Source organism: Castor canadensis, chromosome 15, assembly GCF_047511655.1.
Source record: "Castor canadensis chromosome 15, mCasCan1.hap1v2, whole genome shotgun sequence".
Classification (NCBI taxonomy): domain Eukaryota; kingdom Metazoa; phylum Chordata; class Mammalia; order Rodentia; family Castoridae; genus Castor; species Castor canadensis.
The window spans coordinates 28512679-28536820 of record NC_133400.1 but is presented as its reverse complement, the minus strand read 5'-3'; the positions used below and the strand labels follow the sequence as shown (position 1 = coordinate 28536820).

General features: G+C 52.0%; 1 protein-coding gene across 12 annotated transcripts in view; it reads left to right on the top strand.

The window, feature by feature from the left end:
* The window catches only part of Nlrc5 (NLR family CARD domain containing 5), a 74766-nt gene that overhangs the window by 22855 nt on the left and 27769 nt on the right, over positions 1 to 24142 (top strand). For 11 of the 12 annotated variants that reach the window (XR_012441951.1, XR_012441950.1, XR_012441952.1 and 8 more), the window contains 20 exons: positions 806 to 865; positions 2250 to 2318; positions 3369 to 5043; positions 6017 to 6100; positions 6250 to 6333; positions 7673 to 7756; positions 7861 to 7950; positions 8790 to 8849; positions 10010 to 10069; positions 10508 to 10591; positions 12391 to 12474; positions 13396 to 13485; positions 16014 to 16082; positions 16873 to 16923; positions 17505 to 17597; positions 18143 to 18226; positions 19708 to 19797; positions 20488 to 20532; positions 21431 to 21520; positions 22530 to 22613. Coding sequence is in view for 9 of the 12 variants with exons in the window: in XM_020164610.2 (XP_020020199.2) it covers positions 806 to 865; positions 2250 to 2318; positions 3369 to 5043; positions 6017 to 6100; positions 6250 to 6333; positions 7673 to 7756; positions 7861 to 7950; positions 8790 to 8849; positions 10010 to 10069; positions 10508 to 10591; positions 12391 to 12474; positions 13396 to 13485; positions 16014 to 16082; positions 16873 to 16923; positions 17505 to 17597; positions 18143 to 18226; positions 19708 to 19797; positions 20488 to 20532; positions 21431 to 21520; positions 22530 to 22613 (3130 nt within the window). In the remaining 3 variants the exon portion in view is untranslated. The remainder of the gene's footprint in view (positions 1 to 805; positions 866 to 2249; positions 2319 to 3368; positions 5044 to 6016; positions 6101 to 6249; positions 6334 to 7672; positions 7757 to 7860; positions 7951 to 8789; positions 8850 to 10009; positions 10070 to 10507; positions 10592 to 12390; positions 12475 to 13395; positions 13486 to 16013; positions 16083 to 16872; positions 16924 to 17504; positions 17598 to 18142; positions 18227 to 19707; positions 19798 to 20487; positions 20533 to 21430; positions 21521 to 22529; positions 22614 to 24142) is intronic. The other variant, XM_074055958.1, reaches the window with a different exon arrangement.

The following is a 24142-nucleotide window of genomic DNA, read 5'->3' as shown; positions in this document are numbered from 1 at the left end:
TTTATTTGAGGTACTAGGATTTGAACTCAGGACCTCAGGCTTGCTAGACAGCAGCTCGCCCACTTGAGCCATGCTCCAGCCCTTTTAGTTACTCTTTGGATGGAGTCTCACTCTTTTTGCCTGTGCCAGGCTTAGACCATGATCCTCCTAGCTGGGATTACAAATGTGAACCACCACACCCAGCTTGTTAGTTAACTAACATCCCCTCCGTCCCCGCCCCATCATGGCCTTGAACCACGATCCTCTTGATCTCCTCCTCCCAGGTAGCTGGGATTAAAGCTATGAGTCACCACTCCCAACTCCAGAAGGTTTCTTTTTGTGGCAGGATCAGAGCGGTGACAGAGAGAGCCCTCTGTCCTCTACAAACAGGCAGGCAGGTTTAACTCTGCTCAGGTCAGTGGGCATTGCGTGGGCACTCTGCACAGCACCAAGGGGAAGAACAAGACATTTAGGGACAATAGAGGAATTAGATAGGAAGCAGGACTCTTCCAAGAGCCCTACCACTGTTGGAGTGTAGGAAATGCCAAGAGGGGCGTGTCCACATATGTACACACATGCAGATGCACACAGTACACGCATGTGTTTGTATGCATAGACACACACGTGTGCACCCATGCACAGATGCATCCACCACCACCTTCTGAGCTCAACACCAGCTTTCCCACTGGGAAAGTAACCGAGTGTTAAGTTTATTCCTTCCTTGCCCCTTGCCCACACTGCAGCCTGAGCCCTGAGCAGGCACCAGGCTGAGCTGCCTGGTATCCACCATCCACACGTGTGGTGCATTCTCTTCTGCCTCTTGCAGAATTCCCTGGACAGCTGCGAGCTGGCAACGAGGGTCAGCCTGGACCTCAGCTTCACTGTGGTGAGACCTGGGGTTGGGGGCAGGTGAGGGTGCTGGTGAGTGCTGCTGAGTCCCTACTTAAGTCTGGAGGAGGCTGGTGGTTGCTGGTGACAGCCATCTTTCCTCATCACATGGGCCATGCCCCGTCCCCTAACCCACCCCCCTCCAGAGCTACAGCTTTCAAAGCCTGCCTGTTTCTTTCAAGACTTCCTGTTCCTGGGGGTCTAACTAGGTGTTGCCAGGAGAGTCTGCAGGTGTCAGCCCTCAGCCACCTCCAGGTCCCCTGTTTGGCATCATTGTCACTGGGAAAGCCTGCTCCCACATCCTTTCCCCCAGCCTGAGGGCCCGTCTCTCCATGCTTGAATCAGGCTCCTCCATCCCTCCCAGGATCCCTCAGTCTGACACCCATGACTGCTCTCCACACCCAGGGAGCCTCTGATCAAATCACTGACAGAGTTTGGAGTAGTCTGCAACCAAATGTGGCCGCCTCGCGATTCATGGGTCTCAGAGCCTTTCTTCCTATATCAACACCACTGTTTTATTACAGTTGGCATGGCAGTTACACCCCAGGGTGATTGGTAACAGGAAACACCTACCTTATAATCTAAGCTAAACTGTGTCCAGGTCCCTCATCCATTTCCTTATCACTGAACTGGTGCATGTCCCGTGGCTGTGACCAGGTCTGACGATATTCAGCCAGTGAGTCCCTGGCGAATAGGAGTTGTTAAAATACTGAAATATTCTCATACTGGTTCCAGCTCCTCTTCAGGATACCCACTCTTCCTGCAATTGAACACCTACAGCCCTACACGAGTGGCTGTTCTGATTGGTCGCTGTTGTTGGCCTTAGAGGATGTTACTCTCCTAAAATTCTCTCCCCAGTCTTCCTGCCTTTCTTCTTCCCCCATTTCTCTCTCCCCTTCCTTCCTGTTCTCCTGCTTCCTTTCTCACACTCTTCCAAAAAGACATTAAAAAGACTGAAATTCCATGTAACCAGATGAGACCTCGTGACATCATTCAGAAAAGTGAGGAAATGCGGGTAATGAGAAATGAGGGTGCTGCATAGTTGACACAGGAGCAGGTCACAGACCTGGCCAAGCCCAAGCACAACCAACTCTCCATGGAGCCTGGTGGAGAGACAGCTGTGTCTGAGAATTTCTGGGGCTCCCAGCTATGGGCTTGCTCTCCTCATCCTGGGTGGGACTAGAGCCTCCAGCCCTGTCCCCAATGCTGGGGCCCCTCTGCAAGTAGGAGCTGGTATGGATGCAGCCTTGGCCCACCACCCGTTTTCTCCGGGTCCCTGAATGTGATGCGCTTGTCTGCCTGTGCCTGTTTGTGGAATGACGCAGCCCAAAGGTGCTGTCCAGGCCCCATTGCCCCTCCACCCCTTCCTTCACTCTTTGCAGGCCTCAAGCGCCCTCATCAGAGCTGTGGGTCTTCACCCCATCGGAAGCATGGCCGGAAGCAACAGCTAGGTGGGTGCTGGCTGGGGAGGGGCCCCAACAGAAGGACTGGGCTGCCCTGAGGCCCAGCCACAGATTCTGGACCCTATCCCTGGCTGGCAGCCCCCAGGGCCCAATGACTATCTTTCAGGCTTCCAATAGAGAAGGATTGGAGGTCTTGGTGGGCAGAGGAGAGGGCTGGGACTGGCAGGGAAGGGCTGAAAGTATCCAGTGGGTCACAGCCTTGTTATCCAAGCTCTTTCAGGGACACCCCAGGGAGGTGACCAGCTTGACCTCAGGCCTGGGCCCTCAGTAGTCAGTTTGGGGGTGAGCAGGGATGAGTGATGATGTAGATGCCTGGGAGAAGTCCTCAGGGCAGAGATCCTGGGGGCCCATGGGGAGACAGAGTTGTAGAGGCCAGGCCATGCAGAGGAGAGAAGAGGGAACCTCTGTCACTGTCCACCACTTGTCCAGAGCAATCCTTGTTCTTGATCCCCAAGCCATACACACTGCCAACCACTGGCACAGCTGGAGAGTCCACTTCTGTACAAAACAGATGCTGTCTCCTCCCACAGTGGTCCCAGTCCTTCTCTGGGCCACCTGAGACCTCCAGTGACCCAGGAAGATACAGGTTAACACCTGGTGCCAGGGGGTCTCACAGTCTGATTGTACTCGAGGCGCATGGGCTTTTAGAGCTCACTCCTGGACATCACAGAACTGAAACAAACCCTGGGGAGGGACTCAGATACACCAGGAGAGGTTGTGGCCATGAGATCTTGCAAAGCAAGTCCCCTCCCCCAGCTTAGTGAAAACCTCATGTCACTTGCTCTGCTGCTGAATACAGAGAGCCCTGATCACCAGTCCCCCCACCCCCCGAGTGAGTGGCTGCCAGAGCCCATGCTACTGTGGAACCGATCCCTTCTGGGACTTGAATGGCCTTAGAACCCTTATTATGCCCTTGCCACTCTGTCCCCATAACACACAGCTGGAGCTAGAAGCTGCCAACAGTCCAATCTTAGAGTCAGGGGGCATGGATTGAGGGCAGAGGCTCCTGCCTTCACATCATCTCTCTGCCTCCTGTAGAGTTGGCCAGGAAGTACTTGCAACTCCTGAAAACCACTGCCCAGCAGCACTGTGGCACCAAATGCTCCTTGCCAGAGAAGACCCTTGCCTCCCACCACGTCTACGTCCCCCCCATCCTGCAGTGGAGTCGGGCCACAGCTCCTCTGGACACTCAACAGGGAGCCTCTATCGGGGACCCCAAGGCAGAAGATGTCAGTGACGTGCGTGTCCAGGACCTCTTCAACTTCAGGGCTCACAAGGGCCCACGAGTGACTGTGCTCCTGGGGAAGGCTGGCATGGGCAAGACCACACTGGCCCGGCGGCTCTGCCAGAAGTGGGCTGATGGTCAGCTGGACCACTTCCAGGCCCTGTTCCTTTTTGAATTTCGCCAGCTCAACCTGATCACACGTTTTCTGACGTTGCCCCAACTCCTCTTTGATGGGTATCTGAGCCCTGAGTCGGGCCCCGATGCTGTCTTCCAGTACCTAGAGGAAAACGCCAGTCGAGTCTTGCTGATCTTTGATGGGCTGGACGAGGCCATCCAGTCTTGCTCTAGCAAGGAGACCCTGGGTCCTGATGGCTCAGGTTCTGTCCTCACCCTCTTCTCCAGCCTCTGCTGTGGGACCCTCCTGCCCGGCTGCTGGGTGATGGCTACCTCCCGTCCAGGGAAGCTGCCTGCCTGCCTGCCCAGGGAGGCAGCCATGGTCCACATTTGGGGCTTTGATGGGCTGCGGGTGGAGGAGTACATGAGCCACTTCTTCCATGAGCAGCCTTCACCAGAAATGGCCCTCGAAGAGTTGCGAACAAATGGGCCTCTCCGAAGCATGTGCACTGTGCCTGGACTGTGCCAAGTCACCTGCCTCTGCCTCCGCCACCTGCTCCCCGGAAGTCCCCCAGGCCAGTCTGCAGCCCTCCTGCCCACTGTGACCCAGCTGTACATGCAGATGGTGTTTTCTCTCAGCCTCCCTGGGAGTCTGCCTGCCACATCCCTGCTGGGCCTCGGAGAAGTGGCTCTGAGAGGCCTGGACACCGGGAAGGTTATCTTCTATGCAGAAGACATCCCTCCGGCCATGATGGCCTTTGGGGCTGCCCATAACCTGCTGACCTCCTTCTGTGTCTGCACAAGCCCCAGGTACCCAGAGACAGGCTACGCCTTTGCCCACCTCAGTCTGCAGGAGTTTTTCGCTGCTCTGTACCTGATGGCCAGCTCCACAGTGGACAAAGACACACTCGCCCGCCATGTCACCCTCAATTCCCATTGGGTGCTGAGGACCAAAGCTAGACTGGGCCTCTCGGACCAACTCCCCACCTTCCTGGCAGGCCTAGCATCCCACACCTGCCGTCCATTCCTCAGTCACTTGGCCGAAGGAGATGACGCCTGGGTGAGCGTGAGGCAGGCCACTGTTGTGCAAGTGTTAAAGAAGTTGGCCACCCGCAAGCACACTGGGCCAAAGGTGGTGGAGCTGTGTCACTATGTGGCTGAGACCCAGGAGGCTGAGCTGGCCAGTCTCACTGCCCAAAGCCTCCCCTACCATCTTCCCTTCCACAATTTCCCTCTGACCTTCGCAGACCTGGCTGCTCTGACCAACATCCTGGAGTACAGGGCTAACCCTATGCACCTGGAATTTGAGGGCTGCCCACTGGAGCCTCACTGCCCTGAGGCTCTGGTAGGCTGTGGGCAGGTAGAGACTCTCAGGTAAGAGCAGAGGAGGACTGGCAAGGTCCTAGGAAGGAATTGGGTTTTGAAGACAACCAGGCTGGGGGACCCTGCTAGAGAGACTGTAGTCAAATATTGAACATCAAAATAGAATTGCCCCAACCGCCCCTTAGCCTGTGACACACATGGGACAACTCTGTGCCTTAATAGGCCCTCCAGAGCCAGGTAGCATCCTCCTGTACCCATGGCTTCTGAACACTTAGTTTCTGTTAATCATGGGCTGCAGTCTCTAGTCCAGGCTGTGCTGCTAGAGTCTCCTTGACTTTGGGCAGCTTATGTAATCTCTCTCAGCTGGAGTTTCTTTATTCCTAAAATGAGTGCTTAATAACACCTAACTTGTGAGCACGAGATGGGAGAATGCATGGCAGGCACTTCCCAGCACAGCACCTGGCACAGAGCAAAGGCTCTGTGTTTGTATCAGGCAGGGCTGAACTCACAAAGAAAAGCTCCCTAAATACAGGGGATAAAATCCAGTAGAATTTTATTTCTGTCTCATGGAAGAGTCAGAGGTAAATGGTGCGGGTTGGTGGGGCAGCTCTTCATGGTCATGGTCAGGTCCCTACCATGATGCTCGGCATTGTCAACGCTGGGTCATGGGCATTGTGTGCTTTGTCTTGGAGGAGCATGGAGAAGACAAGCCCAATGTGATGAAGGGCAGTCCTGGAACTAGAACTCATGGTATTGGTGAGAACAGCCACCTGGCCACTCTGGGCTGCAAGACAGACTGGAAATGTCACTTCAGTTGGGAAGCCATGTTCCCAGCTATAGGTCCGTTTCTGTGGATGCAGTGGAGAATGGGTTCTATGGATGAGAGAGTCTGTGGTGTAATCTGTACTTGTTACTCTAACAACTACTTCTACTATATTGAGCCCCGTATGTCAGGAGAGAGTGCTGATGAGCTCTGAGCCCAATCCAGCACTGATCCTCAGCCATCTTATCTCTCCCCATGCAGCTTTAAGAGCAGGAAGTGTGGGGATGCCTTTGCAGAAACCCTGTCCAGGAGTTTGCCGACCATGGGGAGTCTGCAGAAGTTGGGGTGAGCCAGGGATTGCAAGGATTTCTTAGCTCAAGAAAGAGCTTGAGCTGAGGATGTCTGGCATGTTCCTTCCTGTTCCTGCCATACAAAGGACAGATTCCTGGCTTTGCCATCCCCTTTCCTCCCCACCATCTTTGTTTGCCCTGTAGGTTAGCAGGAAGTAAGATCACAGCCCGAGGCATCGGTCACCTTGTGCAGGCTTTGCCCCTCTGTACACAGCTGGAAGAGGTCAGGTGAGTGGACGCCAGAAGGACCCACTGGCTGGGGAAACAAGTTCACTGCCCACTTCCCAGGACACCCTTGTGGCCCAGTCTGGGTCTGCATCTTCCATGAGGGTCTGACCGGTTGTTTTTTAATGAGATGCAGAGAAGGAGGCATCGGTCCAAAAAGAAGGCAAGCTGAATTCAAACGCAAGCTTCCCAAAGATGCCAGAGCAGGGCTTCTCTCATTTAATGTTTTGTGCCATCTTGAAGGAGCATGAGTTTTGAGGCTCCTTTTCTCCTTCAGTGACTCTTAAGAAAATGGATGGCAGTGTGTGGGCAGGAGGCAGGCACTGAGGGTACACATAAATGCAAGAAACACACACCTTTACATTCCTGCACACGTGTGTACACCTGCACAGAAGTGCATGTTCACCTACTCAAGCACGTACCCCATATTCCTATTCACAGCTGAGCATATGTGCAGCACACACACACTTACATGCAAGTGCACACTTACTGAGCACCTGTTCTCTATGTCTTGAATCTTGTAGGATTCAAGAGTGGGGCCAGGGACCCTCTGGCAACCCACTGGCAGGACCACTGCTAGCTTCTATGATACCTTCATGAGAAATCCACCCCTTCATCCAGATAGGTGCATCCTGGCACTGCAGTGCCACGTTTACTGAGTAGTACATGAGGTGGACCATAGTCCTTGTTCCCTCAGCTTGGTGCCTTTGTATAGTGATCACTAAGTCAGAACAAAGATTTGCAATGTTGATCTTGCTGACACTTGTTTTTCTTTCCTGATTACTGAGAGTGAACTTAAATCTTTTCTCTCATCACCCACTACTGCAGTCAACCAGTCTTGTACCACCCAGCCCATCTATCCCTCCATCTAGGCACCCAGGCAGGGTTGGGGTATGAGCCCACTTAGTGGGTTGGAGAATGTTGTTAGAGAAGAATGCCTGGGGCTCTGGGGGAGTCAGGGCCAGAGCTGTCCCTGACTAGACTTCACTCCTCCATCCAAGGGCCAAGAGACTCTGATGAACTTGGGCCTCAGGCACATTGTAGACATAAGCCCTGAGAGCAGGCATGGCATCTCTTCACTTCACTTTGTGAGACTTTGACGATCTGTCATCTAGATCCCTAGGGCTGCCAGGCAGAAACTGTCCAGCAGGGGAGGAACAGAGGGGCCAGCAGAGGACTTTTCTTCCTAGCTGTGCCTGCTGGGTTCCAGGGATCAAGTGACCTTTCTGGGCCCCTGCCTTGTGTCTCTCATATGAATGTGAACATTGACTGTCACCTGCTAGCTGGGGCTTCTGAGTGCCCCAACGTCAGGATGAGGGACTGTGTTTTGGTCTCCCTGCAGTTTGCAGGACAACCAGCTCAAGGAGCCGGAGGTGATGAGCATCATAAATGTACTCCCTTGCCTGCCACGGCTTCGCAAGCTTGAGTAAGTGTCTGTTCCACTCTCCTCCCAGCCTTAGTCCCTCCTCCATGGGATTTCTCCACCATGGGAGAGGAATACATTCCTGATACCTTTGCCCGATCATGCAGCCTGAGCAGAAACAACTTCTCCATATCAACCCTACTCTGCTTGGTGAAGGTGGCAGTCACTTGCCCTACTGTCAGGGCACTGGAGGTCAGGTGAGCAGAAGGAATGGGATCCTGGCCTTCAAAGTCTTTAGGTAAAAGGATGGGAAAGTGGAGGATGGGAAAGAAGGAGACGCCTAATCTGTGAGTTCTACATATGCATAGCTGAGTCTGTTTTATTCAAAACTGTAGCTCTAGACCTCGCTCAGGTTTGGCACCTGGTACTTAATAAATAGTGGATGGATGGACGCGTGCATGCGTACAAGAAAAGATGGATGGATGATGGGTAGATACATTCATGCATAGGAAAGATGAATGGAAACATGCTTGCATGGAAGAAAATACGGTTAAACGGATGGATGGATGCATAGACAGATGCATTCATGCATGTACACAAGGAAAAATGGATGGATGAATAGATGCGTGCATGCATTCATGGACAAATGGATGGATGGATGGATGATGGATGGAAGAATCAACAGATCTATGAAGCGCAAGCATGCAAAGGAATAATTAGCTGACTGCCGCGCTTCGTGGGTGCTGTCCGCAGTGCTGAACCAGTGTTGCCCATTAGGATCACAGGGAGGTTAGGCATCAAGCTCTTTAATCCTAAAACAATTATAAATCTAATTTAGAAAATTCTCTGCATTCCTAATTTTTAGTATACTTATTGTAAGAAATTGTTTTCCTGACTTTACAAAATGCTCTTGCAGGATTCAAACAAGCAATGATGCAGGGCTTTACAGTTGGAGCACTTTTGCCTGCTCTCTTGTTTCTTTGTCAGTTACAAAATCAGCTTTCCCTGGATGTGTGGGGCAGGAAGGGTGTGCAGCTGGGAGTAGTGTGTTGGCTTCTAGTCCATGGTTTTCATGGCTCCACATCTGACCCTTTAGGGAGGAGGACTTCATCTTCCTTTTTTCCCCGTCCACAGAGACGACTGCAGTGCTATGGAGGTAAGAAGCCAGGGAGGAGTGGGTCTGAGCCCATCCTGAGAAGTGACCTGGGCTCAGGCAGGTGAGGGGAAGGCTGGCTGAGAGAGCCCAGGAAGAGCTGGAGCATGGAGATGCTTCCTGATGCACTGAGGAATGAATCCTTGCTTGGGGTTGGCAAAGGGTTTTAATGTTCTCCACTGTATCTGGCAGCACTCACATGCTGGCTGTGGATGAAGAAATGGAAGTCACTTTCCCCCAAAGAAGCATTCCCAAAGTAGGAAGCATTCCTACCACGCTCCCCACCTGCTCCCTGGCTGAGACGCAGACAGATGACACTGTATGGCCTGGAGCAAACTCTTCCCCTGCCCCTAGCCTCACCCTCTTCACCTGTGCAATGATCCAGCAGGACCAATGTCACTTTCTCCTCTGACCATCCAGAGCTATGATAGCCCCGTATGACAGCCACGAGCTACTGTGGTCATTTAAATTTAAATTAAGTAAGATGAAAATTTCAGTTCCTCAGTCATATGCACCACACTTGCAAGTACTCAGTGACCCATAGTGGATGGCACAGCAGCAGAATCCTTCCATCATCTAGAAAGTTCTGTTTGACTGGACCAATCTAGTAGTCCATGAAATCTGGTTCATATGTGAACCAGGCCAGAGACACTCCTTGCAGCCCCAGCCCTCCCCTGGCCCAGTGGGAGAGAGTCTGAAAGCGCTGTGGTTCCCAGTGCCTGGGCCCCCTGTGCGCAGCTCTTGCTTCCTGCCTCTGAACCAGGTCACATCTACAATGGAGACCACCATAGCTTAGACAGGGCTGCTTACTGAGCTTCTCTGTGGGCCTCTCCTGAGCAGTTGAGCACAGTTGCTCATCGGTCCTTCAGGAAGTCTGTGAGTTAGAGATTGTCACCCTATCTTAGGGAAGGAGTGAACTGGCTTGCCCAAGATCGTACAGCTACATAGATAGGGTAGAGGCAGAATTTGAATAAAGGTTTCCTTTGATTTCACACTTTTTGCTCCTCCAGCTTAGCTGGATTGTACCTTTAGCACAAGTGAACTGTCTTTGTGAGGCACTCAGTATGGGAGAAGAGTGTTGCAGAGTCTTCCTCAAGGGAAGAGGCAGGCAGGTCACGTCCTGGCTCCCGAGACCAGGTCAATGTGTGGTTTATTCTTGCCAGAGCTCCAGACCTACAGGAAAATGAAAGCCTGAGGACAGCGGGCCGAAGCCTGGCGCTCAGGTACCTCAAGGAGATCTATTGCCAATATGGAGGAGAGATCCCTTCCCAAGGGAGGGATAGCGGGGTGGAGATGATAAAGGGAAAAGTAAATGTGGGACCAGGAAATGACATGAAGTCATGAATCAGGAGCACTGTCATAGCAGCAAAGATATTGAATGGTCCCTTGCTGCGTGCTGGGCACCATGCTCCATGCTCTATGGCCATTACCTCATGGGAAATGTTTTGGAAGCTTAGAAGGGCACACTGTTATTCCCATTTGATGGAGGAGGAAACTGAGTCACAGACAGCTTAAGTGCCTTGGCCAAGATCACCCAGCTACTAAGAGGTGTACCGATCCCACATCTGTCAGCTTCTGGACTCCCCCACTTTCAGAGCTAGAGAGACATGCTGCAGTTTTTTTTTTTTCCTGAGTCCTTCTGTCACCCATCACCACCCCAGGCTCCAGAAATGTCAGCTCAGGGTTCACGATGCAGAGGTCCTCATAGACCTGCTCCGGGAAGGACCCCACCTGGAAGAAGTGGAGTGAGTATCTTGGGAAATAGGAAGCCCTGGGGAAGAAGCCAGGGGTGGTTGGGACAGAGTGGACAGGGCCTTATCTTTGGGTGGGTGGTGTGAGGGAGGGGCAGGCTTCCTCCTAAAGAACGTGTGGGCATGAGATAATCTAACAGCTTTCATTATATAGCACTTGTCTTGTGGTGGATGCTCTGCGAGGGGCTTTAAATGCATCTTATTTAACCCTCTCAACTCAGTGATGTGAGCACCATTACTACACATTTTATAGAGGAGAATTAAGGCAAGGTGAATTTGCTCAAGGTCACACAGGTAGGAATAGCCCCACTCCCACCTCATCCTCATAACCACTGCCAACTCTGTCCTTGAGACCTGCCAAGTAGAACCCCTGCCACACCTGGGATAACCTACTCTTTCGGCTGGAGAAACTCCCACATGCCCAGCTTTTGGGTGGGGCCAATGAGAGTAGGGCTCCGGGATTGATAGAAGTCCTGACACACCACCAGGAGGGCAGCCAGCTAGGATAGTCCCAGGAAATCTTCCAGTGGGCATGAAGGTAGAGTAATGGGTGCCATGGTGTGTTTGGGATGAGTGGCCCCACCCTATGGTGACACAGACAGGGTGAGCACTGTCTTGGTGTGCGTGACCCCACCCCAGGGTGAAACAGATGGTGTGAGCACTGCCTCAGTGGTCAACTCTTGACTCTTGACCTTGTCCCATCAGAAGAGCCAGGACAGGATTAGAAGGTATCAACTATTTCTACCAACCTCACTACCAGTAAGCCTGCACCCACTCCAGAGTTTCTTCCCTGCAGTGAAGCCTGGCTCAGGCCCCACAGGTCACACAGATAGAACACCTCCCAGCTCCATCGCGCTTCCCCCATAGCCAGTCCATCTGGGATCTACACAGACAGCTCTCCAAGCCATTCCCTTGGGCTGGCATAGTCTCAAGCAATAGAGCGCCTGCCTACTAAGAGTGAAGCCCTAAGTTCAAATCTCAATACCACCACCACCAACAAAAAAAGTCATCCCCTTTCTCCAGCATCCTCCTCTACCTCCCTAGTAGAACCCTCTTCACCTTTCACCTAATTGCATCACTTCCAGATTACCTCTTCCTAGCAGAGTGACCTGCATCTCAGGACTGTCTACCCCTCACTCCTTCCTCCTGCTCAGGATAAAGCCCAAACCCGAACCCTGTCCCGAACCCTGTCCCCAGCCTCCCAATCCCCCCTTCTGTCCACACTCAATCTCTAGTCCAGACATACTGCCTCCCCCTTGGGTACTTGTACGCACTATGCCACAGGGCCTTTGTACGTGTTGTTCCTACTACCAGCAATTCTCTTCCCTCATCTCTCCCCTACCCCTTTCTTATTGAAATCCTGGTTTCTCTACCAGGTAACTCAAGCCTCAGGGAAGACTTCCTGGTCCCCATAATGGGTCAGATGTTCCTATAATCAAAGTTTATCACAAGAAGCAATTATGTATGCTGCAGCATAAAGGAATGGCTGCAGATGGATCCTTGAAGTCAGGCTGCCTGAGTTCAAATCCAGGTCCACCCTTGAGAAAAGGCCTTAATCTCTCTGTGCTCTGTTTACTCATCAGTAAGATGAGAATTGTCATGGAGCCTGCTTTATGGGATTGTTATGAGGAGGAAATGTGCCTGGGCTACTGCCAGGCTTGTGGCATGTGGCCTGTCCCCTCAGTCAGTGTCAAGGTTCACTCATGGGAGGGATGCTTTGACTAAACCAGGAGTCTGGGGTGTTGAGGAGAGACTCCAGCATCTCCGTGTAGTCACAGGCCCCTCTCTCTCAGCCTCTCAGCGAACTTTCTGGAAGACGAAGGCTGTCGACTCCTGGCAGAAGCTGCACCCCGGCTGCACATCGCCAAGAAGTTGGAGTGAGTTGCCCACCACACCCCTGGGTAGCAGGGAGAGCCCTGGAGAGCCCCAGCTGGTCCTTGCTACCCCCAGTCCCCATGCCACAGTCAACAGGAATCTTGCTGATCCCCAACTAGGCTAACTCCCAACTCCAGCAAACTGAGATGGGTTGGCCTTGCCTTGCCTTTGCCTCTGCCACTGAAGTTCAACTATTTAATCTCTGCATGTGTAGAACACATTCGTGACCTTGTGTCCAGTTCATCCTGGCAATGGCCTGCAGTGGAGTAGGGTTGCCAGTACTGAGGTTTTGGGAGATGATGGTGGGGTGTTGGATTAAGATGTCAGGGTATAAGTGATTGTTAGGCTGGGGCACAGTTTTGGGGTAATGGCATGGACTGGTAGGCATGCTATGGTATCACAGGGAGCTGGGGTAGATGTACTATTCGGGTGGATGTGTTGGGATTTTACGGCATTTGGGCTGGGGTGGGAAAGTACTGAGTTTGAGTAAAAGCGGTTTGTGGCCATGACTTTGACTCTGTCACGTAATAGTTCTGTGACCTTAGGAAAGAGGAATGTTTCTGGCTTCAGTTTCTCCATTTATAAAATGGGGTTCCATGAGACCCCAAATATCTAAAGCCCTCACTTAGTGTGGAGTCTGGTACAACAGGCTCAAAGCAGTGGTGGTTTTACAGGCCAGGAAACTGAGGCTCAGGAGGAAACCCTGAGGCAGTGCTCATGGTTCAGACTGAAGAACTTGATTGTCTGAGTGGGTGGCGGGGTACCTCTTGGCTCACCCACATAGCCAGAATCTTTGACAGCCCCTGAGTGGACACCCAGGACAGCCAAGAGTGACAGTTAACAAGCCGCTGAGCATGAAGAGGGCTGGAGTTGGCTGGGATTTTCAATGCCTGCTGACAGCTGCCCCTGCCTCCTCTCCACAGCCTCAGTGACAATGGGATCTCTGAGTCTGGGGTGTTCTATCTGCTGACAGCCATGAGCACGTGCCAGTCCCTGGCAGAGCTGCACATCAGGTAGGAGGCCCCTGGACCACTGTCACCCAACCCCTTCTAGCCCCAGCCCAGTGCTCTCCCACTGTACGCCTTGGAATGCTTTCTGGTCCCAGGCCTTATGGACCTCTAGAAGCTGCTGCTGGGACTCTACCCAGACCCCATTTCAGCAGACACATCTGAGTCCAGCTGCTGTGGGTCCTGGCTGCTCCAAGCACATCTCCTCTGGAGACCTGCCCTGTGCCCATGCATCAAAGATGCCTGGAGTGTAGACTCTTGCTCCAGGAGAGGCTGCAATGGAGGCAGAGGGCATGACTCTCCAGCCCCTATTTTTGCTAGGACAAACTTTGTGGTTCTTTGCATCCAGAGGTCCCCCTGGGGGCAGGCTGGGACCTGGCCCTCTCAGCTTCCCTCAGTCTCTTACTTGGTTTCTCCCGAGAGTAACCTCTCATAGCATGCACAAGTGACCATATGACTTGTAACCCCCCTGCCTCCCAGACCCAGGCTTGGCTTCTAGAGAACCCCACCTAAGACAGGGCCCAATCTAATTTTTGCAGATCTTGCTACTCAGCATGGGAGCTGGAGAGAGGTGTGAATTAATGTCAACACAGTCCCCAAACCTCATTTTTGGCTCTCAACTGAGAGCCAAAACTCCCCATGGGAGGGAGGTACCCATTTTACACCCCTCAAACGATGAGGGGAAACTGGACTCACCCATGAGGCAAATTAAGGGCTTGGATTACTTTATATGGTAGTTCACTATACAGTCCCTCCTGAGTTCCAAATGATACTCTGTTCACTCCTAGAAACTTTTACCAAAGAAACCATCTTGATGCACAAACACATTTCAGTGCTCACACAGAGACATGCTCACCCAGTGCTGGTTATAATGGGAAAAAAACGGAGCTAACGTACCTGTTTAACAGAAGGATATTCTTAGTAAAATAAACTAAGTTACTTTAGAGCTAGGCAGGGTGGCACATGCCTGTCATCCCAGCACTCAGGAGGCTGAAGCAGGGGAGCTCTAGTTTGAGGCCAGCCTGGACTATGCAGAAAAACCCTATCTATAAATAAACAAATAAACCACACAAAAAAAACTAAGTTACTTCAAAATTAAGTTTGCAATGAAACTACGAAAAAAATTATAGATGCAATTTTAATATGAAGAGATGACTGTGGCATAGCAGGTAAACACAAAAATGTAATCAATCATCTTCATAACAAACACCTTTAAAGGTAGAGAGAATGATACAATCTGTTCCCGTATGCAATGGTTGATTATTAGTAATCATAATTTGCCACTCTTGCTTCACGTGTCCCTTTTAAAGAAACTTTTTTTTAAACCTGGAAGCATGCCTCAAATGGTGGCATACTCACCTCTCAAGCATAAGGCTCTGAGTTCAAACCCCAGTACTGCCAAAAAGTTTAACTAATTAATTAAAAATACATAAATACATCTTTTTTCTGTACTGGGTGAGAGTACATTGTGACATTTACAAAAGTTCTTGCAATATATCAAATATACTTGAATTCATCCTCTCCACCACTGTCCTTTATCTCCTCTTCCCCCTACCAAAATACATTTTGTAAACAATGTAGCCCAGGCTACAGGCTTACAATTCTCCATCCTCCGACCTCCACCTTCCAAGTGCTGGGATTATGGACCCAGCACTTAAAACCACTATGCCCAGCCTTTAAAAAAAAAAAAAAAAAAACCAAAGTTTTTTTTTTATGGTACTTGGATTTGAACTCAGGACCTCATGCTTGCTAGGCAGGTAATCTACCACTTGAGCCATTCCACCAGCCACAAAAACCTATTTTTAAAAGAAAATCTGCAATTCCATCTTTGTAAGAAAAAAATTACATTTAAAAACAAAAGATTTGATACTGGGTGCTGGTGGCTCATGCCTATAATCCTAGCTACTTGGGAGGCTGTGATCGAGAGGACTACAGTTCGAGGCCAGCCTGGACAAATAGTTCACCAGACCCCATCTCAGAATAACAAGAACAGAATGCACTGGAGGTGTGGCTCAAGTGATACTGCTTTGCAAGCTCAAAACCCTGCAAATGTCAGTTCCACCAAAAAATAAAAGATTTGCGGCTAGAGGTGTGGCTCAAGTGGTAGAGTGCCTGTTTCGCAAGTGTGAAGCCCTGAGTTCAAAGCCCAGTCCCACCAAAAATAAAATAAAATAAATATTTATTTATAGGACCTACTGATAACCCAGCTCACAAGGGACAGCACCCACAGCCTAAGGTGCTCTGGGCACATGAGGAACACCAACTGGCAGAGGAAAGAGGGCTTCAGCCTGAGGTCCATAACAAGAAAGGCACAATTTAATTTTTCTTTCATGGACTTGTCTGGCAAGGAGAATGCTTAGGCACTCGAGAAGTTTGTGAAATCTCTGTAGTAGGCAGGCCTCAGTGTTGGTCAGAGGAAGTGACTTAGCTGAACAGGGTGGTAGGGATACCTTAGGGGTCTCTTCAGGTCAGGGTTAAACAGGGACATGAACACCAAAGACCGGAAACCTCTCCTCCCTCTCTTCTCTCCACAGCCTGCTGCACAAAACTGTGGTCCTTATGTTTGCCCACGAGCCAGGGGCACAGGAGGGACCCTGGGAAAGGTAGGCCTCACCATCTCACTGCTCCCTCTGGGTCAGGGCCACCCTCCCCGACCCCACGTCAGATGCCATCAATGGCCAGGGAGACCTTAGCGAATTCACAAAGGGTCAGCAAGTGAACTTGGTAGGGGATGCAGATAGATGGCTGGGTTAAAAGACAGACTGTCTCCCCACTCCGTGTATCTGAAGGGAGCCCTTAGGTGTCAGGCATGGATGGCAGGCCTAGGCAGGCCTGGGAAACTAAAGAAAAATGCTCAGGAGACTGAAGCCTTCAGTTACTGCCTGGCCTGCAGCTCTGATGTTAGTGAGAACTCGCTTGCTTTGGTATGAGGACCCGTGAAAGGGGTGTTTGCCTCCTCCAGGGTGATTTCCTGGGTTGCCCCAGCCCAGTACGTAGGCAATAACTTGGCTCCTTGCTCCTTGGGTTCCACCCACAATCTCCTGTGTAGGGTTTTAACTTTAAAGGGAGGGTTAGAGCCAGGACTGACATTTCTGATGTCACTGGTGATGGCAACAAGACAGTGACAGCACAAAGGTGAATGGAGCATTTACTATGTGTGCAGCAAGCAATGCATTTAGATAATTCCCACATACCGAATTACCCCAGCAAGATGTCACAGATATGTCCCAGCCTGCATACCAGGCCAACTGGAACCAGTCTCCCTTCTCCCAGCCAAGCATAGAGTTTGGGTGGTAAACAGTGAGGCTGGGAATGGACTTTGGTGACAGCAAGCAGGGCATTTGCTGAGGCTGGCCTTCATGTATGTCCCTCCGGGTCTCTCTTTCTTGACAGTCTCATGCCCCCGATGGCTTCTGAGCCACCCCTGAGCTCCCGAAGGATCAGGTACAGTAATGGTCTCCAGGCCCTATAAGGTTCCAGCTTTTTTCTGTCCTCATTCCCAAGCCCCAGCCCTGCAGGTCCCTGGAAGACGCCTTGCCCTGATGTGTCCAGAAGTTGTGCCTGTGTTTTCCTATTAATTCCCAACCCCATGCCAGATGAGGCTCATGAGGAAGCCTCTTAGCCCCCTTCTGCAGCCATTCTCCCTTAACTCTAGGAGCCCCAGTGGTAAGGAGGAGAGCAATACTCCACACACACACACACACACACACACACACACACACACACCCCTGCCGCTCCCCTGACCCTGGACCCTGGCCTAGACCCAGCTCAGCCTTGCCGATTCCCACCAACACCCCTCCCCTTCTCTTGTCCGTCTGTCTTTTTGTATCTCTCTGTCTCTCTTTCTGCCTGTACATGACATCTTATCCATGTGATGTGTGTCACTCCCTCTCATCTGTCTGCCAGGTGTGTCCCAGTCCCTCCTCTCCCACAAGCCTGCCTCTCTGCCTGAGTCAGGAGTGACAGGTGGCTGTCACCTCTGTGCTGCGGGCAGATGCTGCAGGACTGTGGGTCTCCCCCTGTAGGCTGACACACTGCGGCTTCCAGGCCAAGCACATAGAGCGGCTCTGCAAGGTGCTGGGAGGAAGCTGCTACCCCCGCCACCTGGGTCACCTCGAGTGAGTGTTTGCACATGGGAAAGCAGTGGGGAGGATGATCAGAGAGCCTTGGTGTCTCTTTGAAGACAACAAGTGAAGTCTCGACGCCTGCAGAGAACCCAAGGAACGTTGTGACTCTCTGGCCCCAGTTCCACACCTTTTTTTTTTCCTGCTCCTGGGGTTTGAACTCAGGACCTACACCTTGAGCCACTCCACCAGCTGTTTTTTTTTTTTCAAGATAGGGTCTCATGAACTATTTGCCCTGGCTGGCTTTGAACCATGATCCTCCTGATCTCTGCCTCCTGAGTAGCTAGGATTATAGGCGAGAGCCACTGGCCCCCAGCTCCTCACATCCGCTTAAGCCCACCCCAACACCCCAGGAACCCATGAGCCTCAGGGAAGAAGGGGGCAGGGCACCTGCTCCCTGCATGAGGTTTACTGAGACCTGGCCTGCAGCCCAGGCTGGATCCCCCATCTCCAAAGAAGCCCAGAAAAGAGTGGGTGACGCATGCTCCTCCAGAATCCCTCTCCACCCTCTGCTAACCTCTCTCTCCCTTCTCTTCCAGCTTATCCAGCAATGCTCTGGGGGACGAAGGGGTGGACCTGTTGGCCCAACTGCTCCCAGGCCTGGGTCCTCTGCAGTCCTTGAAGTAAGCAGCCAGTCAGATAGAGCTCTGGGGCTGTCCCCATCAGACAGGGTGTTCTGAGTCCCCTCATCCTCCCTCTGGGAGTCAGGGTAAAAATGCAATCAGAAAATGCGTGTGAATCCCCATCCAGCTCTGATACAGGACAAGTGCTCAGCAAAGGCCAGCTCAGGGAACGCTGTCGCTCTGATTAAAAATAGACACCAGCTTATTTGGAATAGAGCCTGGGCCCCAGGACTCTGCACTGCAGCTTCTGTCTCAGGTTTATCTCTCTAACCTGTCTTGTGTCTCTGCATGTGCTCCTGGAAGTCAGGACACCTGGGGCAGGAGGGCATGGGTACTGTTAAAGGAATTTCGGGCGTTATGGAAGCATGGGGTAGTGTTAGGTGATGGATGGATGGCAGCCATTTTGGCCCTAGGCTACAGGGAAGGGTATTTGTTGGGACTTGGGCTGGCTAGGCAGGGAAGATTTATAACAGAGAGAACACCAGGGTGTCTGAGGCAGCCGGAGGGTCCTGAGTACCTGGTGGAGGAAGGGTAGATGTTCAGTGTGGGAAGGAAGACCTGGAAAGAGGCCAGGAACCCCCGAACTTTGCCTGCCATAGACTCAAGTATTCTTATCTTCCATGGCCCCCTGTCCTCCCAAGCTTTCCTGGGCCAAAGTGAAAGAAACCAGAGAGAGGTCACAGGTCTTGGGTTCTAGGCCGGCTTTGCTACCTATGTGCTGTGTGACCTTGGACAAGTTGCATCATCTCTCTGAGCCCTGGTCCCATCAGCAAACACCTAAACTGTGGGTGTGGTCACTGTTGGTGGCTACAATGTCTAGAATGAGTGCTGTGACCTGAGGCCCCTCCTGCTCTGCTAGTGAGTCTTTGGGGAGCTGGTCAGGAAGGAAGTGGCCTCTGGTCCTGCTGGGGACCTGCACCTGGGCAGGAAGTAGGGCCTTTCCCGTGTAGGCGGGTGATCCGTAGCTTGAGCTTGGAGTGCATCCCCAGGTGTCCTTAATATGGCGGGTGCCTGGGCGACTGGATACCTGTGGTTCACTCTCACCCTACTAGGGCCCCTATGCCTGAGGAGTGGGATGTCACATGGCAACTAAAAAGCCCCATGACAGGCTGACAGAGGATCTCAAGAGAAGGAAGAGCTTGTCCCTGCTCTTGAAACAGGAGGCCCTGCGTTTTCATCTTGCCCTGGGCCCCATCCCCCTTTATCAGATGAGAAGACTGAGCCCAGCTCTGGGCAAAAAAGCACTCCTTAGATTCATCACAGATCAAGGGAACCCAAGGTTCCAATCTAAGCTCTGTCACCAACGTGGCTGGTCACCTTGGGTGAGCCCTCACCTCTGTCTAGCCTCCGTTTCCCCAGCTGTACAATTAAGTTGGGAGGGATGCTCTCTGATCGCCTGGGGCCCCGGGGGTCCGTCATCTGGCCTTGGGGACAGCCCCCCTGCCCTGTGCTCTGATACAATGTCACCCTGTGCTTTCCAGCCTCAGCAAGAGTGACTCATCCCTGGATGCTGTGCTTCGTTTGGCCCAGTGTATGGTTACCCTGAAGTGGGTTTTTCGCCTGGACATCAGGTGAGTGTGCCTTCCTGCTCCCCCCCTCCGCCCCCCATCTCTCCCGCTTAGGCCCCTTGTCTGTCTGGTCACATAGCATCTTGGGGGTCTTGAATGGTAGCAGGCACAGTGAGCATGTGCCAGGTGTCCACTGAATGAATGAATGATTACAGCCCCCAGAAACACTTCAATTTCTCCAAATTCACCATGGGACGACCACACCTCTCCTTCCCACTCTTCTGATTTTCCTCAGACTTGCAAGCAAACTAGGAGCTCCCTGATAGCCACTGGGTGCTGAGGGACCTGTTTTAATTGCGAGTCACCTAGGGCTAAGGAGATTCTAGAAGGGAAGACACTAGCCACTCATAGCCCCACGACCCTCAGTGCAAATCCTCTGGTTCTAGGGCAGCTCCTTCTCTAAGAATGGAGGTGCCATGGCAGGTAGTCTAGACTTGGCTACTTCCCAGCTGTCCTTAATCTTATCTGTGCCTCAATTTCCTTCTCTGTAAAATGAAGCCAAGAATAATTCCTTTTATTGTGAAAACCAAGTGAGGTAACAGTGGTGTGTTCTGTATGTGCCTTGATAAATATAATCCATTTGTTGACATAGTCACTCCCAGGCCCTGCTTGGCCTGACCAGGTCCACCTCTCGGAGCCAGGGAAGGGAGCCTTTTGACCTTTCTCTGATGGCTGCTTCCTCTTTGCTTCCAGCTTTGAGAGCCAACACATCGTTCTGAGAAGTGAGAAGAGAGGCAGGTGAGGAGGGTGGGCTCTCTGGTCCCCATTTCCTGCAGGTGCCCCACCCACAGCCCCAAGTGGACCACCCAGCCTAAGAGTGGACCTCTGAGGTCTGGTGCAACAGCTTCAGGCTTCCGCAGCTCCCCGCCCCCACCCGCACCCCTCTACTCAGTAACCAACTGCCCCCCACCAGTTATGGGAGAGGTCAGTGGGGAGGAGGACACAGTTGTGGTGCTGGAGCAATTCCTGCTAAGTGGAAAGAGACAGGGGAGCAGTTATGTTGGGGACTTGAGCCCAACACTTCCCATTCACCCTCAAGAATCACGTTTCAGAAGCAGAGAACCCTTGGTACTCCGAAAAAACCACTTTCCTCATGTTTGAGGTCAGCTAGGATTCCCGTTAGTTTCAAGAATGTTCCCTGCTGCCCCCTAGTGGGGCTGGGTGTCCTGGCCTCACCTGGGAAGGCTGACCCCAGACCAGGGCTTAAAAGAGAAGCCAGCTGGGCAGTGACTTCACAGACTGGTGGACTGTCTGAAGACAGGGGTAGCCCAAAGTCAAGTAGTCTAGATAGGGTGTCTGTTTCTGGGGACCCTCTGGGGTCTTGAAGCACAAAGAACTGAGGTACAAGGTGGAAGAAGTCACGTGAATGCAAATTAGTTGTGGGGGAGGGGTCCACCCCAGCTCCCCTAACCTGGTCAGGTCTGCTCATCTGGACAGGTGTGAGCTGCTGGCTTTTCTCCTCTGGCTTCCTTGTCCTGGGCCTCAGTTCCTCTACCTGTACAAGGAGGAGCTGGGCTAGTGGCCTAGTGGTTCTAAGACCCCTTCCTGGACTCGAAGTCCAGCCCTGACTTCTGAGTGTGGGAATTCATTGCCAGTACCTTGAACTCGCCTTTCTAAATGGTTTCCCCACTTCAAGGGATGTCTTGGCTGATGGATCTTTGCCAGAGTCCCCAGCTGGAGCCCAGTTCTCAGGGTTCCGTCACTGCTGCATCCCCAGGAGCTTCAGGTACTGCCTCCCACTTCTTATCTAGGGGTAACCACATGGGAGTGGGCAGAGCCTGTGGGGTCAGAGTTAGAGGCTGGGAGACAGGGCAGAGAGAGAGAGAGAGTTTGAGAAAAGGGAAAAGAAAGAGGAGTGAGTGTGAGGGCCAGGGCTGGGGGCTGCCAGCCCCTTTGGGGCAACTCAGTTGGCCAAAGTCCCTGCATTTTCGTTAGAAGACCCCACATGTCTCCAATGCATGTGAGGCCACTCCCTGCCTGGGGCTGCCATCTGCTCTGGGGACACCCATTTCCAGAAAGATACTAGACTCTCTGCAAATATACCACCCATTTACAAGAAAAGTTGGTGTAGAAAAAAAGGCAGGCTACGTTTGCTAGAGCCTGGCCTGGGGGTTAGGAGGTTTCCCAGTTCAGCCATGAGGGGCTTTGAGAACCCTGCTGGGCCTCAGCATCCTCCTCTAAGATATTCCTAAGCCAAGGCAGAAGCAGAAGCGACAGCAAGTGCCAAGGCCAGGAGGAGGGCAGGCATGGCTTTTAGGAAGCATTTCAGTGTGGCTGGAGCACAGAGCAGGAGAGTGGGGGCCAGTGAGGCTGTGGGAAAGGCCTTCACTTTTGATCTAAGGGTAATAGGGAGCCACAGAGGGTTCTAAGCAGTGGAGAGGCCTGGTCAGATGTGCAATATTAAAAGATAAGACACTTGCAGGGTGGTGAGGAATTGTAGGAGTCAAGAGTGGGAGACCAGGGGTGTTGAATGGCCCAGGTGAGTGAGAATGGTGGCCCGGGCTCTGGCAGGGACTGTGGGAAGGGCAGTTGGGCACTCAGGGACCCTCACAGTGACTGTCAGAGTGGTGGGAACAGGGCTAAGGTGAGACTGGGAGGAGAGAGCCCTGCAGGGTGGGAGAGGATCCGTGCCTGCATCTTGGGAGGAGGGCTGTTGGGAGGAAGAGTGTATCCCATGCTGGACAGGGGCTCGGGGCCCCCTCTGATCTCCTGCCCTGCCCACTGCCCCTTTGCAGCCTCAAGGAGTGTCAGCTGGAGCCCTCGAGCCTCACCCGCCTCTGTGCCACTCTGGAGGAGTGCCCAGGACCACTGGAAGTCCAGTAAGTGACAAGACACAGCCCTGAGGGCACAATGTGGGAGACTGGCTAGGGACCTGGGGGTTCTGGGTAGAAGCCAATGAGACTTTCCCAGTCCCTTCCCTCCAGTCCCACCCCATGTGCTTCCCCTTCCCTACCCACTCACCCCAGGGGTCCTGGGAGCCCCCAACCCCAGCCTCACCCATGCTCCCATTTGGGCCTGCCTGTGTGGCTGCAGCTTATTACTTTTGAAAGCCCTTCCTTGGGGTACCCCTCTCCCTCTGGGGTTAACTCCTTACCTGCCCCAGAACACCTGGGTCTGTGACCAGAGACTGACTTTGCAATCAGTCTTGGAATCTTGGCTCAGCCACCTACAAGCTGGGTGACTTTGGCACATGGCTTTAACTCCTGGTCCTCAGCCTGCATCTGCAGAGTACATGGTCAGTCTTTCCTTTTGTTGTCATTGTTGTGATTTTATAGAAAAATTAACCTTAAAATAAAGAACTCCAAGCCAAAGCCCATCTCACACAAGCAACTCCTTTCTCTCATTAAACCAATGTCATTTGTCCAAGTGACCTTTTACATCTTGTCTATTCACATATTACATGCTAGGTAGGTGTCCCTTATCCAAAACACTTGTGATTCTGGATTCCTCTGGATTTTGGAATGCATGCATATGCATAGTGAGATATCACAGGGATAGACCCAAGTCAAACACCAAAATTCATTTATGATTCGTATGTACCTTTTGCACACAGCCTGAAGGTCATTGTCAACAACAGGTTTAGTGCACCTGCATTTTGACTGTAGCCCATCACTCGAGGTCAAGTGTGGAATTTTCCACCTGTGGTGTCATGTCAGTGCTCAAAACATTTTGGATTTTGGACCATTTTGGATTTTGGATTTTCAGGTTTGGGAATGCTCAACTTGCAGGCCTAGACCAGCTGTGGTCTACAATTTCTCTTACATGACACCGGAGGCTTTTCCGTTTTGCTACACTCTTCTTGTTTCCTGCTTCCTGGATCCATCTTGAACGTCCTTCCAGCTCTTCTGACAAGATGCTCCCTGTCATCCTTTCCATGCTGTTCGTGTTCAAACACGCACGGAAAGAGGGGTTTCACACTGTCTGCCAGTCATGGGATCTTACTTCACAAGCTCTAAAGCTTTTATCTCCCAGCCGTACAGAGTGGTTTCCCTGAGATCAAGCCCCATGGCGCTGATTCATTTTTTGTTTTGTTTTGTTTGAGACAAGCTGCCCTTGACTTGAGATCCTCCTGCCACAGCCTCCCAAGTGCCAAGATTATAGGCATGCACCACTATGTCCAGCTTGATTTATTTTTTACCAAGCTATTTAAGAATAGTTTTAGACTTGATTTATGAAAAGTTGCAAAACTTTGTTTAGCTTCTTGCATTGCCACAGTGCATCTGGCATAACAAAGAAGCCAACCTCAGCTGGGCGTGGTAGCTCAGGTCTGTAATCCTAGCTACTTGGGAGGCTGAGATTGGAAGGATCACAGTTTGAGGCCAGCCCAGGCAAATAGTTCATGAGACCC